Raw genomic sequence first — 13281 nt, 5'->3', positions numbered from 1 at the left:
TATTTCACCGTGCTCGGAGATTTAGTTTATGTCAATGCAGCTGCATGATTTACAGCTGCTAGACAGCTTGAGTACATATGGGGATTGCCTGTTTGTTTTTTTAACTATGAAATGTCCCGGCATTTCAGAGAGAAACATATTTTAATAGCCGCCGGGGACCAAGCCAAACAAGACACTAGTCAGACAGGCGGGTTTTTGCGGCTTCCCCCACCCACTGACTTGGAATAACATATCTTGCCCTATACATGCAAGCAGAGCGAGACCTATAACTTTAGGGCAGCAGGCGGGGATACCCATCGACTCATCTAGTTTTCCATGCGTTTCGGTCCCTTTTCAACTATGTATTTCGCTGCAGCGTTTCATAGCTAAACATACATGGCTGAAATCAGTCAGCCAGTGCCTGATCCATGTGGACTACGGATCGGGCGGCATGCATCAGCTGTCAGGTTCCCTTTAAGACATGTACATTTATGCAGCCTTATTTTGTAAGACTCAATTATACCACAAAGATTGGAAGCTCTAAGGGAAAGATTTTTTGCAGAATTTAACTGGTTAACTATGTGCTTTAACTGGCTCGAAATGTGTAAAATGCTTCGTTTTCTTTGTGTTGCTGTTATAAATGTTTTTACTGTGGTGCAGAAAAAGTGGATGGCATTTTAACATAATTTTATGCAACATTTTTTATACAACACTAGTGCAATTACTTTAGCCTGTACAAACCAATTCAATTAATTTCATTGAAACAATGTAACAAAAGTGTTTAATGCTGATGAGAAGATTATAATCTAACACATGGTCACCCAAGAAATATGAATTCTTCATCAAAGACATACATACCAGAAACCTATCTTTATGATTTAATAATTTTGCAATCATATTTGATTCTATTTTTCTTGTTCCTACACATTTCTCACTGTTGATAATTTACTTAATACTATAATTACAAAACATTGTGTTATCAGTTGGCTGAGTTTGTCTTCATCACCTCCTGGTAGAGAACCTTTGAAGCAGCCATTAACCTTTCAGTGAAGCACTATCTGCATTTCCCATGGGTTTACCACCCCCTCCAGCCTTTGAATACAACAGTGTCTCATCTTCATTACCTGCAAAGCCTACGGATAAGGTCTTCAGAGCGTCGTCCAATTCGGTGTGGGAAGTCTACCTTTTCAATGCCTTTTAAAACCATGTTATAAATCTTGATGGGATCTGTTCCAGAGAATGGAGGGCTAAGAAACAGAAAAAAACTTATGAAAAATGTTATACCTTCTTTAAGGGACTCTGTCACCCCCTTCAGCCGTTATAAACTAAAAGAACCACCTTGTGCAGCAGTAATGCTGCATTCTAACAAGGTGGCTCTTTTAGTTTTTGGTGCAGTTATTGCCAAAATAAAGCATTTTATAATTTCGCCAAAATACCCGTCTTTAGACAGGGAGGCAGGTCTTAACCCCCCTGCTGCAACCGCCACACTGCCATCACTCAAATCTTCTTCGGTGTCGGGCGAAGAAGTCATGACTGTTATGTCACCAGAGGTCCTTAACCCCTTCACCCCAAAGCCTGTTTTCACCTAAGTGACAGGGCCAATTTTTACATTTCTGACCACTGTCACTTTATGAGGTCATAACTCTGAAACGCTTCAACGGATCCTGGTGATTCTGACACTGTTTTCTCGTGACATATTGTACTTCATGATAGTGGTAAAACTTCTTCGATATGACTTGCATTTATTTGTGAAAAAAACAAAAATTTGTCGGAAATTATGAAAATTTAGCAATTTTCAAACTCTTAGTTTTCATGCCCTTAAATTAGAGAGTTATATCACATAATATAGTTAATAAACAACATTTCCCACATGTCTGCTTTACATCAGCACAATTTTGGAAACATAATTTTTTTTTGTTAGGACGTTATAAGGGTTAAAAGTTGACCAGCGATTTCTCATTTTTGCAACAAAATTTGCAAAACCATTTTTTTACGGACCACCTCACACTTGAAGTGACTTTGAGGGGTCTATATGACAGAAAATGCCCAAAAGTGACACCATTCTAAAAACTGCACGCCTCAAGGTACTCAAAACCACATTCAAAAAGTTTATTAACCCTTCAGGTGCTTCACAGGAATTTTTTGAATGTTTAAAAAAATTGAACATTTAACTTTTTTTTCACAAAAGTTTTACTTCAGGTCCAATTTGTTTCATTTTACCAAGGGTAACAGGAGAAATTGGACCACAAAAGTCGTTGTACAATTTGTCCTGAGTACGCCGATACCCCATATGTGGGGGTAAACCACTGTTTGGGCACATGGCAGAGCTCGGAAGGGAAGGAGCGCCATTTGACTTTTCAATGCAAGATTTGCTGGAATTGAGATCGGAGCCCATGTCACGATTGGAGAGCCCCTGATGTGCCTAAACAGTGGAAACCCCCACAAGTGACACCATTTTGGAAAGTAGACCCCCTAAGGAACTAATCTAGATGTGTGGTGAGCACTTTGAACCTCCAAGTGCTTCACAGAAGTTTATAATGTAGAGCCGTAAAAAAAAATTTTTTATTAATTTTCACAAAAAATGAAATTTTTGCCCCAAATTTTTTATTTTCCCAAGGGTAAAAGGATAAATTGGACCCCAAAAGTTGTTGTGCAATTTGTCCTGAGTACGTCGATGCTTCATATATGGGGATAAACCACTGTTTGAGCGCATGGCAGAGCTCGGAAGGGAAGGAGTGCCATTTGACTTTTCAATGCAAAATTGGCTGGAATTGAGATTGGACGCCATGTCGCATTTGGAGATCCCCTGACGTGCCTTAACAGTGGAAACCCCCCACAAGTGACCCCATTTTGGAAAGAAGACCCCCTAAGGAACTTATCTAGATGTGTGGTGAGCACTTTTAACCCCCAATTGTTTCACTAAAGTTTAGAATGTAGCATTGTGAAAATTAAAAAATCATTTTTTCTTTCCACAAAATGATGTTTTAGCCCGCAATTTTTTTTCCCAAGGGTAACAGGAGAAATTGGACCACAAATGTTATTGTCCAATTTGTCCTGAGTACGCTGATACCCCACATGTGGGGGGGAACCACCGTTTGAGTGCATGGCAGAGCTCGGAAGGGAAGGAGCACCGTTTGAAATGCAGATTTAGATGGAATGGACTGCAGGTGTCATGTTGCATTTGCAGAGCCCCTGATGTACCTAAACAGTAGAAACCCACCACAAGTGACCCCATATTGGAAACTAGACCCCCCAAGGAACTTATCTAGATGTGTTGTGAGAGCTTTGAACCAACAAGTGTTTCACTACAGTTTATAACGCAGAGCCGTGAAAATAAAATTATTTTTTTTTCCACGAAAATGATATTTTATCCCCTATGTTTTTATTTTCCCAAGGGTAACAGGACAAATTGGACCCCAAAAGTTGTTGTCCAACTTGTCCTGAGAACACTGATACCCCATATGTTGGGGGAACCACTGTTTGGGTGCACGGCAGAGCTCGAAAGCGAAGGAGCGCCATTTGAAATGCAGACTTAGATGGATTGGTCTGCAGGCGTCATGTTGCATTTGCAGAGCCCCTGATGTACCTAAACAGTAGAAACCCCCCACAAGTGACCCCATATTGGAAACTAGACCCCCAAAGGAACTTATCTAGATGTGTTGTGAGAGCTTTGAACCAACAAGTGTTTCACTACAGTTTATAACGCAGAGCCGTGAAAATAAAAAATATTTTTTTTTCCACGAAAATGATATTTTATCCCCTATGTTTTTATTTTCCCAAGGGTAACAGGACAAATTGGACCCCAAAAGTTGTTGTCCAACTTGTCCTGAGAACGCTGATACCCCATATGTTGGGGGGAACCACTGTTTGGGCACACAGGAGAACTCGGAAGGGAAGAAGCCCTGTCTTACTTTTTCAAAGCAGAATTGGCTGGAATTGAGATCGGACGCCATGTCGCGTTTGGAGAGCCCCTGATGTGCCTAAACAGTGGAAACCCCCAATTATAACTGAAACCCTAACCCCAACCCTAACCCTAGCCCTAACCCTAACCCTAGCCCTAACCCTAGCCATAACCCTAGCCCTAACCCTAGCCCTAACCCTAGCACTAATGGGAAAATGGAAATAAATACATTTTTTTACATTTTATTATTTTTCCCTAACTAAGGGGGTGATGAAGGGGGGTTTGATTTACTTTTATAGCGTTTTTTTGGCGGATTTTTATGATTGGCAGCTGTCACACACTAAAAGACGCTTTTTATTGCAAAAAATAGTTTTTGCATCACCACATTTTGAGAGCTATAATTTATCCATATTTTGGCCCACAGAGTCATATGAGGTCTTGTTTTTTGCGGGACGAGTTGACGTTTTTATTGGTATCATTTTCGGGCAGATGACATTTTTTGATCGCTTTTTATTCCGATTTTTGGGAGGCGGAATGAACAAAAACCAGCAATTCCTGAATTTCTTTTGGGGGAGGCGTTTATACCGTTCCACTTGTGGTAAAATGGATAAAGCAGTTTTATTCTTCAGGTCAGTACGATTACAGCGACACCTCATTGATATCATTTGTTTATGTTTTGGCACTTTTATACAATAAAAACTATTTTATATAAAAAAATAATTGTTTTTGCATCGCATTATTCTGAGAGCTATAACTTTTTTATTTTTCTGCTGATGATGCTGTATGGCGGCTTTTTTTTTTGCGGAACAAGATGACGTTTTCAGCAGTACCATGGTTATTTATATCCGTCATTTTGATCGCGTGTTATTCCACTTTTTGTTCGCCTGTATGATAATAAAGCGTTGTTTTTTGCCTTGTTTTTTTTTTTTTTTTTTTTTGCGGTGTTCACTGAAGGGGTTAACTAGTGGGATAGTTTTATAGAGCGGGTCGTTACGGACGTGGCGATACCAAATATGTGTACATTTATTGTTTTTTTTTTTTTTTTACATAAATAAATGGATTTATTGGGAAATGTTTTTTTTTTTTATTTGGGGATTTTTTTTTATTTTTTTTTACACATTCTATTTTTTTTTTTTTTTTACTTTCTAACATTGTCCCAGGGTGGGACATATCTGTATTAGATCAGATCGTTGATCTGACAGTGTGCATAGCACACTGTCAGATCAACGATCTGACAGGCAGCTTAGCTGGCTTCCAGCGCCTGCTCTCAGCAGGCGCCGGCTAGCCAGGTCACTTCATGACCCGGAAGGAGTCCGGCGGCCATCTTGGATCCGGGGACTCCTTCCGGGTCACCGGAGCAACGCGATCTCATTGCCTTGCTCCGGTGGGAGAGCGCAGGGAGCCCCCGTCCCTGCGCGATCCCCCTCTATGCCGCTGTCACTACTGACAGCGGCATCAGAGGGGTTAAATGCCCGCGATCGGCAATAGCGCCGATTGTGGGCATTGCTGCGGGGTGTCAGCTGTCGTATACAGCTGACACCCGCACCCGATCACCGCGGCGCTCAGCGCGAGACCGCGGTGATCGGTGCACCGTACTAGTACTGCTGCTGGCACTAATGCAGTGCCGGCAGCGCAGTACTAGTACGGCGCATGTCGCGAAGGGGTTAAACAGTCTTAGCCTCAGAATTGAATTGCTGAAGGACCCTTAGAGAGTGAGGGTCCTGAGAAAATGCCCAAATATACCCCCCTCCCTCTAACGTTGGCCCTGCATACCAGCCTTTCTCTTCTTTAGTTCCTCTAGAATCCTGCAGTTAAAGGACTTTTGATGACATCATGGTCACCAATGGTCCTTAATAAGTTTTAAACTCAGAATAAAAATGATGGGAGCCCCTAAAAGAGTGGGTGCCCTGGACAATTGACTAGTCTGCCCCCCAACGCTAGTCCTGGCTAGTAACTAGAGCTTATTTTTGGAGTAGGGCTTAAAAATGCTCCAAAAATCCTGTAAAACCATGGTAGTGAATATTTTTGGAGAAACACAGTGTATTTAAATTATGTGCAAATTTTATATATTAGTATGTGAGTATGCAGTAAGGGCATGATGGGCATCGCTGGCACATGACAATTACAGGTAGGCATTTTTATGTGAGTGTCTGCCCCTGATATATAGGAAGGTCATTTATAGGAAGGTCATTGATTAATTTTCTGCAGGATTGTTAACTGTTAAGGCTATAAGGTTCTGTGTGGGAAATATGATTTTAATGGCAAAAATGTCAGTATTTTCTATCAGTATATTATGGTAATGAAAAGATCGGATCACACAGACTACGATGTTGTCAACACTTGAATGAGGCTGAGTGCAATACTAGTTAACATATGAACAAGATTGGCAGTGTTTCGGTAATAAACAAAACAAGATCTAATTGAGCTTTAAATGGAATATTGAAAAATATCTTAGTTTCTAATTTTGATAGTAAGAGCTGGACCTTTTTCTTTTTTTACAAAATTTACTAAAGTACAAGTTTTCAGAAAAATCATGCAATAACATAAGCTATTATTAAGTGTACTAAATGTACCTTACAGCTCTGCAGCTGTTACTTGTTGAAAAAAAATAAAACCAATCTTCTACATTAATGTATGCTGAATACTTGTTTGTTTTTGTCCCATTTTAACAGCTTTTATTATTGCTTGTCTTGTATCAAACAGTCTACTTGCATAATTAAGCAAATATTTAAATTAAAGTTTGTTTAAAAGAGTTTGGCAGATCAGGGTGGCAGTTTTATGAATTTCAGTATGCAATGTACCTCACATGCCTAGTTTAAAAATATACTTAGATAAGTATTCTATAAGTAACTACAACAATGACAAAAAAAAATCCATCCTGCCCTTAAAATAAAAAACACATCAAGTATGACAGATGTGCATTTAACCAATAATATCAAAGAATTATCCACACAAAAGTCGTAATGTACAATACAATGCAAAAGCCTAGGCAAATGTAGAAAATATTCTGTGAAGCATAAATTCCTTCAAAAATGTAAGTGTTAAGAGATAAATAAATAACATTTTGAAGGAACTCGGCAGGGAGGTTGATCCAAACATCCTGGAGAACTAACCACTGATCTTCTAGGGCTGCAGACTTGTTCAAAACCCTCTGTCTCTTCAGTGAATCTTAGCCAGACTCAATGATGTTGTAATCAGGGCTCTGTGGGCGCATAACATAATTTCCTGGTCTTCTTTTTCTTCCTCACACAGAAGATAATTCTTAATGACAGTGACATTGGCTGTATGTTTGGTGATGCTGTCCTGCTGCAGAATAAATTTGGAGCTGATCTGATGCCTCCCTGATGGTAATGCATGATGTATAAGTATTTGCCTTTATTTCTCAGCACTGAGGACACCATTAATCCTGACCAAATCCCCAACTCCATTTCCTGAAATGCAGGCCCAAACTTGTAAGGAACCTCTACTATGTTTTACTGTTGCCGGCAGACACTCATTATTGTACATTGCAATCTCCAGCCCTTCACAGAATTAACTGCCTTCTGTTACAGCCAAATATTTCACATTTTGACTCAGAACACCTGTTGCAATTTTTCAGCATCTCAGTTCCTATGTTTTCATGCAAAGTTGAGGTATCATTTGCATTAAATAGGTATAGTTTGGTGCCACTGGTTGGTGGCAGTTCTGTGCTGATGACACTGCTGGATTTCTTCCAATTTATTTTGAAGGAAAGTAAACATGATGTGTTTTTAATTTGCTGCACTAAGTTTTCTTGGCTGACCACTGAGTGTACGATTTTCTATGTTGACCATTTCTTGGTGTCTCTTCAAACGAAATCCAACATCACATCCTAAAATCTCAACTACTATTTTGACATCTTTTCTTTATAGACACATTGGTGATGCAGTATAACTACCTTATGTCTTGCTGCTGTGCTTAGTCTTGATATGTTGTGTTATCTGTGACATGAGACTGTCTTCAACAGCGTCACCTTTGTAGCAGATTTTGTCTGTTACTTAGTTTTAAGCGTCCTACACAACTGATTCAGTTAATAACTTTTTTTAACCTACCTATAAAAATGGTTCTCATTATAATCTATTTAGTTTAATAGGTTTCTCAGTCAATTGACTATAATTTTAGAAAATTAAAAGTGTACCTAGTGGAATGTAAACAGTTTTGAAGGCAAAAGAGTGGTCACATCAAATGTTGATTCAATTTAGACTGCTCTGATTCATTCACTTTACATTTTGTTAATTGTTAAAAAATATATCATTAATATTTTATTTTTTAAAGCATTCTTACTTTGAAGCAGTATGTTCACACCGTATTAAAACTTTTGCACAGTACTGCAAATGCCCAACCCATTGACAAATTCATTCCAAAATACTGTATTCTTCATAAAATAATTACTCACCTTCCAGTTAAGAGTTCATAGATGAGTATACCAAGAGACCAGTAATCTGCTCCAAAGTCATGTCCTCTGTTCATGATTATCTCTGGGGCCACATACTCTGGAGTTCCACAAAATGTCCATGTCTTTTTTCCTGGTCCAATCTTCTTTGCAAACCCAAAATCTACCTAAAGAACAAGAAAAATAAATCAATATAAAGGACGAGTCATCATTAGTCATCAGTATGTTAATAGGGAATATTTCTCTTATACTGAAACATACGTAGATACACAACTATGACTGATTTTTGTTGCTGATTTTTTTAAAGCCTCCTTCAGATGTGTTTTTCTCATGTATGATTATTTTGATGGACTGTGACCAGAGTTTGACCAGAGCTTGATTAGAGTGTTGTCAAAATGTCATCAGTTTTTCTCATATGTGGAGAAAAAAAAAATGTTTCTCCACCTTTTCCCTTCTGACTGTGAAATCGGACAACACTTGAATGATATGCGAGTGTGGACTAATTTTTCCACAGGCCCGTAGACTTGCATTGCCAATTTGGGTCTGGTCCTCAAATCGAAATTGGTCATGTCATCTAGACTTTTCATGGACTGCTTTGTCTGTGAAAAATCATGGACATGTGAATAGACCTATAGAGTATCACAGGTACAAGTGCTATCCGTGAAAACCATAGATAGCACTATTACACAAAAATTGGACATCTGAATAAAGCCACACAATTTGATCAAGCGTAGCAAATTTCCAAAAGGTTTAGCATTTTTTGTATATGTCCTCCTTTGGCTTATAAACTTCAGACCACTTTCATTCCTCATTCTCCTACTAACCATCTTTATATATCCCTCAGAATCAAGAAGAAGATTCTCTGGTTTGAGGTCTCGGTAGACTATTCCTCGGTTGTGCAGGTAGTCAAAAGCTTCAAGAACACATCCAATGCAGAATCGAGCAATCCCTTCCTCAAAAGAGCCCCTGAGTTTCATAAAGTAGAAAAAAATTACAATTGATAAATTTTAGAGTGGAGCATCCAAGGTGCTTATTAATGCAGATAGCAAACACAAAGAACTTATCTCAAAATCTTTGATTAGAGCTGATATAAGAGCAAGGTAACTAAGAAAATTGGTTGGGGCTTCATGGTGAGACACATCCAATAAGCACATTTATTGCAAAATGTATACATTAAAATAACAGAATAATTACTGTTCTTGCCTTAGGTACTATATTAACCTTGGTATCACAATAAGAGATGGAAGGCCTCTCATATGATGAGAGGTTGGAAAAATCAGGCTTGTTTAGCTTAGAATAATGGCGACACAGAGGAGATCTCATTTACATGTATAAACATATACCGCATTTTTCGTGTTATAATATGCACTTTTTCCCCCCAAATTTGGGGGAGAATGGGGGTGCGTCTTATAATGTGGATATACCTTACCGGCCACAGGCTGGGATGAGGGGGTGTTCAGATGTGCAGTGCAGTGCAGCACGCCTCTGCGAGGGTTTAGTGAGAGATAAACTAAGGCACTCAACTTATATGTAGTTTTTGCAATTTATTGTAGCCATCAAATGAACGTTTCAGCCCAAATACACGGCCTTCTTCACTAACAATAACTTCAGGGACAAAGGAGCGTTTTCATGAACGTAATGGAGTATCAGTGGCACAATAGCAGTAAATGCTTGTAGCAAGGTATAATGTCCACGATGGTGTGTCCAATATAAGTGGGAAACCCTAGGAGATGTGCTGGCGTGTCTGGCAGTGATGCGGCATCCACTGCGCGGACATTATACGCGGACACACCAACGTGGACATTATACCTTGCTACAAGCATTTACTGCTATTGTGCCGCTGATACTCCATTACGTTCATGAAAACGCTCCTTTGTCCCTGAAGTTATTGTTACTGAAGAAGGGCGTGTATTTGGGCAAAAACATCCATTTGATGACTACTATAAATTGCAAAAACTACATATACTGTAAGTTGAGTGCCTTAGTTTATCTCTTCGAGGGTTTAGTCCTGCGGGTGTTCGGTCCTGCGGGTTTTCGGTCCTGGAGGAGTTCGGTGCTGCGGGGGCTCTGCCGACATCTTGTGAAAGCCCAGAGCCCCCGCAGGTACTTGGTTTCCTATGCGATGGACTGTACTCCGGGAAAATGGCTGCCAGACGGGGGAGGCGCATGCACAGATGGAGATCTCAGCACCAAGATCTCAGGAGATGCCCCCGGCCAGTAGCCATTTTCCTGGGGTCCAGTCCACCGGAAACCAAGTAACTGCGGGGGCTCTGGGCCTTCACAAGATGTCAGCAGAGCCGCCGCAGCACTGAACACCCACAGCACCAAACAGCCACAGCACCAGACACCCACAGGACCAAACACCCACAGGACTGAACACCCGCAGGACCGAACACCCACAGAGGCATGCTGCACTCCACATCTGAACACCCCCTCATCCCAGCCTGCGGCCTGCAGCAATGCTCCAATCCTGCCTCCTCCAGCGGCATCCCAGGGACCCCGCTTCACCACCCCCAGTAAGCAATAAGAAGCATGGATTATAAGAAGCAACACCATTTTATTAAAAAAAAGTTTTCTTTCCTGTTTTTCTCCTCAAAATTTAGGGTGCGTCTTATAATCCAGTGCGTCTTATAAAGCGAAAAATACAGTATGTGGTCAGTAAAGAGGACTTGCACATGACTTATTTCTTATAAAGACCATAATAAGGACAAGGGGGCACTCATTACAGGTGGAAGAAAGGCAATTCTGACACCTAAATAGGAAAGGCTTCTTTACAGTTAGAGCAGTCAGACTGTGGAATGCGATACAAGAGGTAGTAATGGCAGAAACTATAACAACTTTTATAAAAGGGCTGAACATTTCCTTGATACATATAATATTGTGGGTTTTAGTTAAATAAGTGACAAAATCACAATTTGTGGAGAATGGTTGAACTTGATGTATCTTGGTCTTTTTTCAACCTATGTATCTATGTAATCTTTTCACATCTGTATGTATCTGTGCTTCACTGACTGTTAATACTAGTATAATATATGTTGTATCTATTGGCTTTGCACTCTCTAAATAGAGAAATACATGGCGTGAACCTTTGATATTTAGCAGAGCTCTGTGCACAATGTCATAATATAAATTGATGTGGTGTTTTGGTGCAGCTGGTGGGAGCGCATTTTTTACATTTGAAACATTCTCCATTCACTAAAAACATGCTACACATTTAATGTAATGCGTTCCAAAAAAAGTAGAAAAGTCTTTAATAACCCATCATCACAGAATACAACAGAACATAGACTAATATTAAAAGCTACAGGCCATGTTCACACATAGCATAAAGATTGCATTATTTTTATCTGTGTTTAATTATCCAAGCAAAGTGGATATGATTTCATGAAAATGTCTACTCATTGTGTCATTTATTGAAGCTGAGGAACTGTACGTTTTTTGGTGAATTTTTCCTATAGCCTTCTATGTGGAGTTTGAAGTCATGCATGTAGAAAACAGTTGTATTTTTAAGTATAGCATCAAAGCAAATCAAATAAAGGGGAAAACCTATAAAATATGAGTCAAAAATGTAATAACCAGAGAATATTGTTATGTATTTTGATGAAGTCACTTGTAGAAGGATATGAGGATAAAAGGCAGCAGAAAAAAAATGCAGCATTAACTCTATGTGTGAACATGGCCCCACATATACCAAAGTCACAACTGAAGATATTGGTAGGAAGACATATCCACAGCATGTTTTCCCAAATAGGAAAGCATAAGCGAACATGCGTATCCGAATATAGACGAGTAGAGAAAAGGAACATACAGTTGTGGCCAAAAGTATTGACACCCTTGCAATTCTGTCAGATAATACTCAGTTTCTTCCTGAAAATGATTGCAATCACAAGTTCTTTGGTATTATTATCTTCATTTAATTTGTCTTAAATGAAAAAACACAAAAGAGAAAGAAGCAAAATATTGATAATTTCACACAAAACTCCAAAAATGGGCCAGACAAAAGTATTGGCACCCTCAGCCTAATACTTGGTTGCACAACCTTTAGCCAAAATAACTGCGACCAAACACTTCCGGTAACCATCAATGAGTTTCTTACAATGCTCTGCTGGAATTTTAGACCATTCTTCTTTGGGAAACTGCTCCAGGTCCCTGATATTTGAAGGGTGCCTTCTCCAAACTGCCATTTTTAGATCTCTCCACGGGTGTTCTATGGGATTCAGGTCTGGACTCATTGCTGGCCACCTTAGAAGTCTCCAGTGCTTTCTCTCAAACTATTTTCTAGTGCTTTTTGAAGTGTGTCTTGGGTCATTGTCCTGCTGGAAGACCCATGACCTCTGAGGGAGACCCAGCTTTCTCACACTGGGCCCTACATTATGCTGCAAAATTTGTTGGTAGTCTTCAGACTTCATAATGCCATGCACACGGTCAAGCAGTCCAGTGCCAGAGGCAGCAAAGCAACTCCAAAACATCAGGGAACCACTGCTATGTTTGACTGTAGGGACCGTGTTATTTTCTTTGAATGCCTCTTTTTTTCTGCTGTAAACTCCATGTTGATGCCTTTGTCCAAAAAGCTCTACTTTTGTCTCATCTGACCAGAGAACATTCTTCCAAAACGTTTTAGGCTTTTTCAGGTAAGTTTTGGCAAACTCCAGCCTGTCTTTTTTATGTCTCGGGGGAAGAAGTGGTGTCATTCTGGGTCTCCTACCATACAGTCCCTTTTCATTCAGACGCTGACGGATAGTACGGGTTGACACTGTTGTACCCTTGGACTGCAGGACAGCTTGAACTTGTTTTGATGTTAGTCGAGGTTCTTTATCCAACATCCGCACAATCTTGCGTTGAAATATCTTGTCAATTTTTCTTTTCCGTCCGCATCTAGGGAGGTTAGCCACAGTGCTATGAGCTTTAAACTTCTTGATGACATTGCGCACGGTAGACACAGGAACATTCAGGTCTTTGGAGATGGACTTGTAGCCTTAAAATTGCTCAT

The 13281-nt window shown here is 39.8% G+C and overlaps 1 protein-coding gene across 1 annotated transcript in view; it reads right to left on the bottom strand.

Annotated features, from left to right (window-relative positions):
- LOC138665605 (cGMP-dependent protein kinase 2-like) overlaps positions 1-13281 on the bottom strand; it is a 340073-nt gene that overhangs the window by 67327 nt on the left and 259465 nt on the right. Inside the window, exons 14-16 of the mRNA XM_069753231.1 lie at positions 9116-9257; positions 8295-8458; positions 1104-1226 (exon numbers count right to left, since the gene is read on the bottom strand). Of these exons, the coding sequence (XP_069609332.1) occupies positions 1104-1226; positions 8295-8458; positions 9116-9257 (429 nt within the window). The remainder of the gene's footprint in view (positions 1-1103; positions 1227-8294; positions 8459-9115; positions 9258-13281) is intronic.

This window comes from Ranitomeya imitator, chromosome 2 (genome assembly GCF_032444005.1).
Source record: "Ranitomeya imitator isolate aRanImi1 chromosome 2, aRanImi1.pri, whole genome shotgun sequence".
Lineage (NCBI taxonomy): Eukaryota > Metazoa > Chordata > Amphibia > Anura > Dendrobatidae > Ranitomeya > Ranitomeya imitator.
This window is presented reverse-complemented; position numbering and strand designations above follow the sequence as displayed.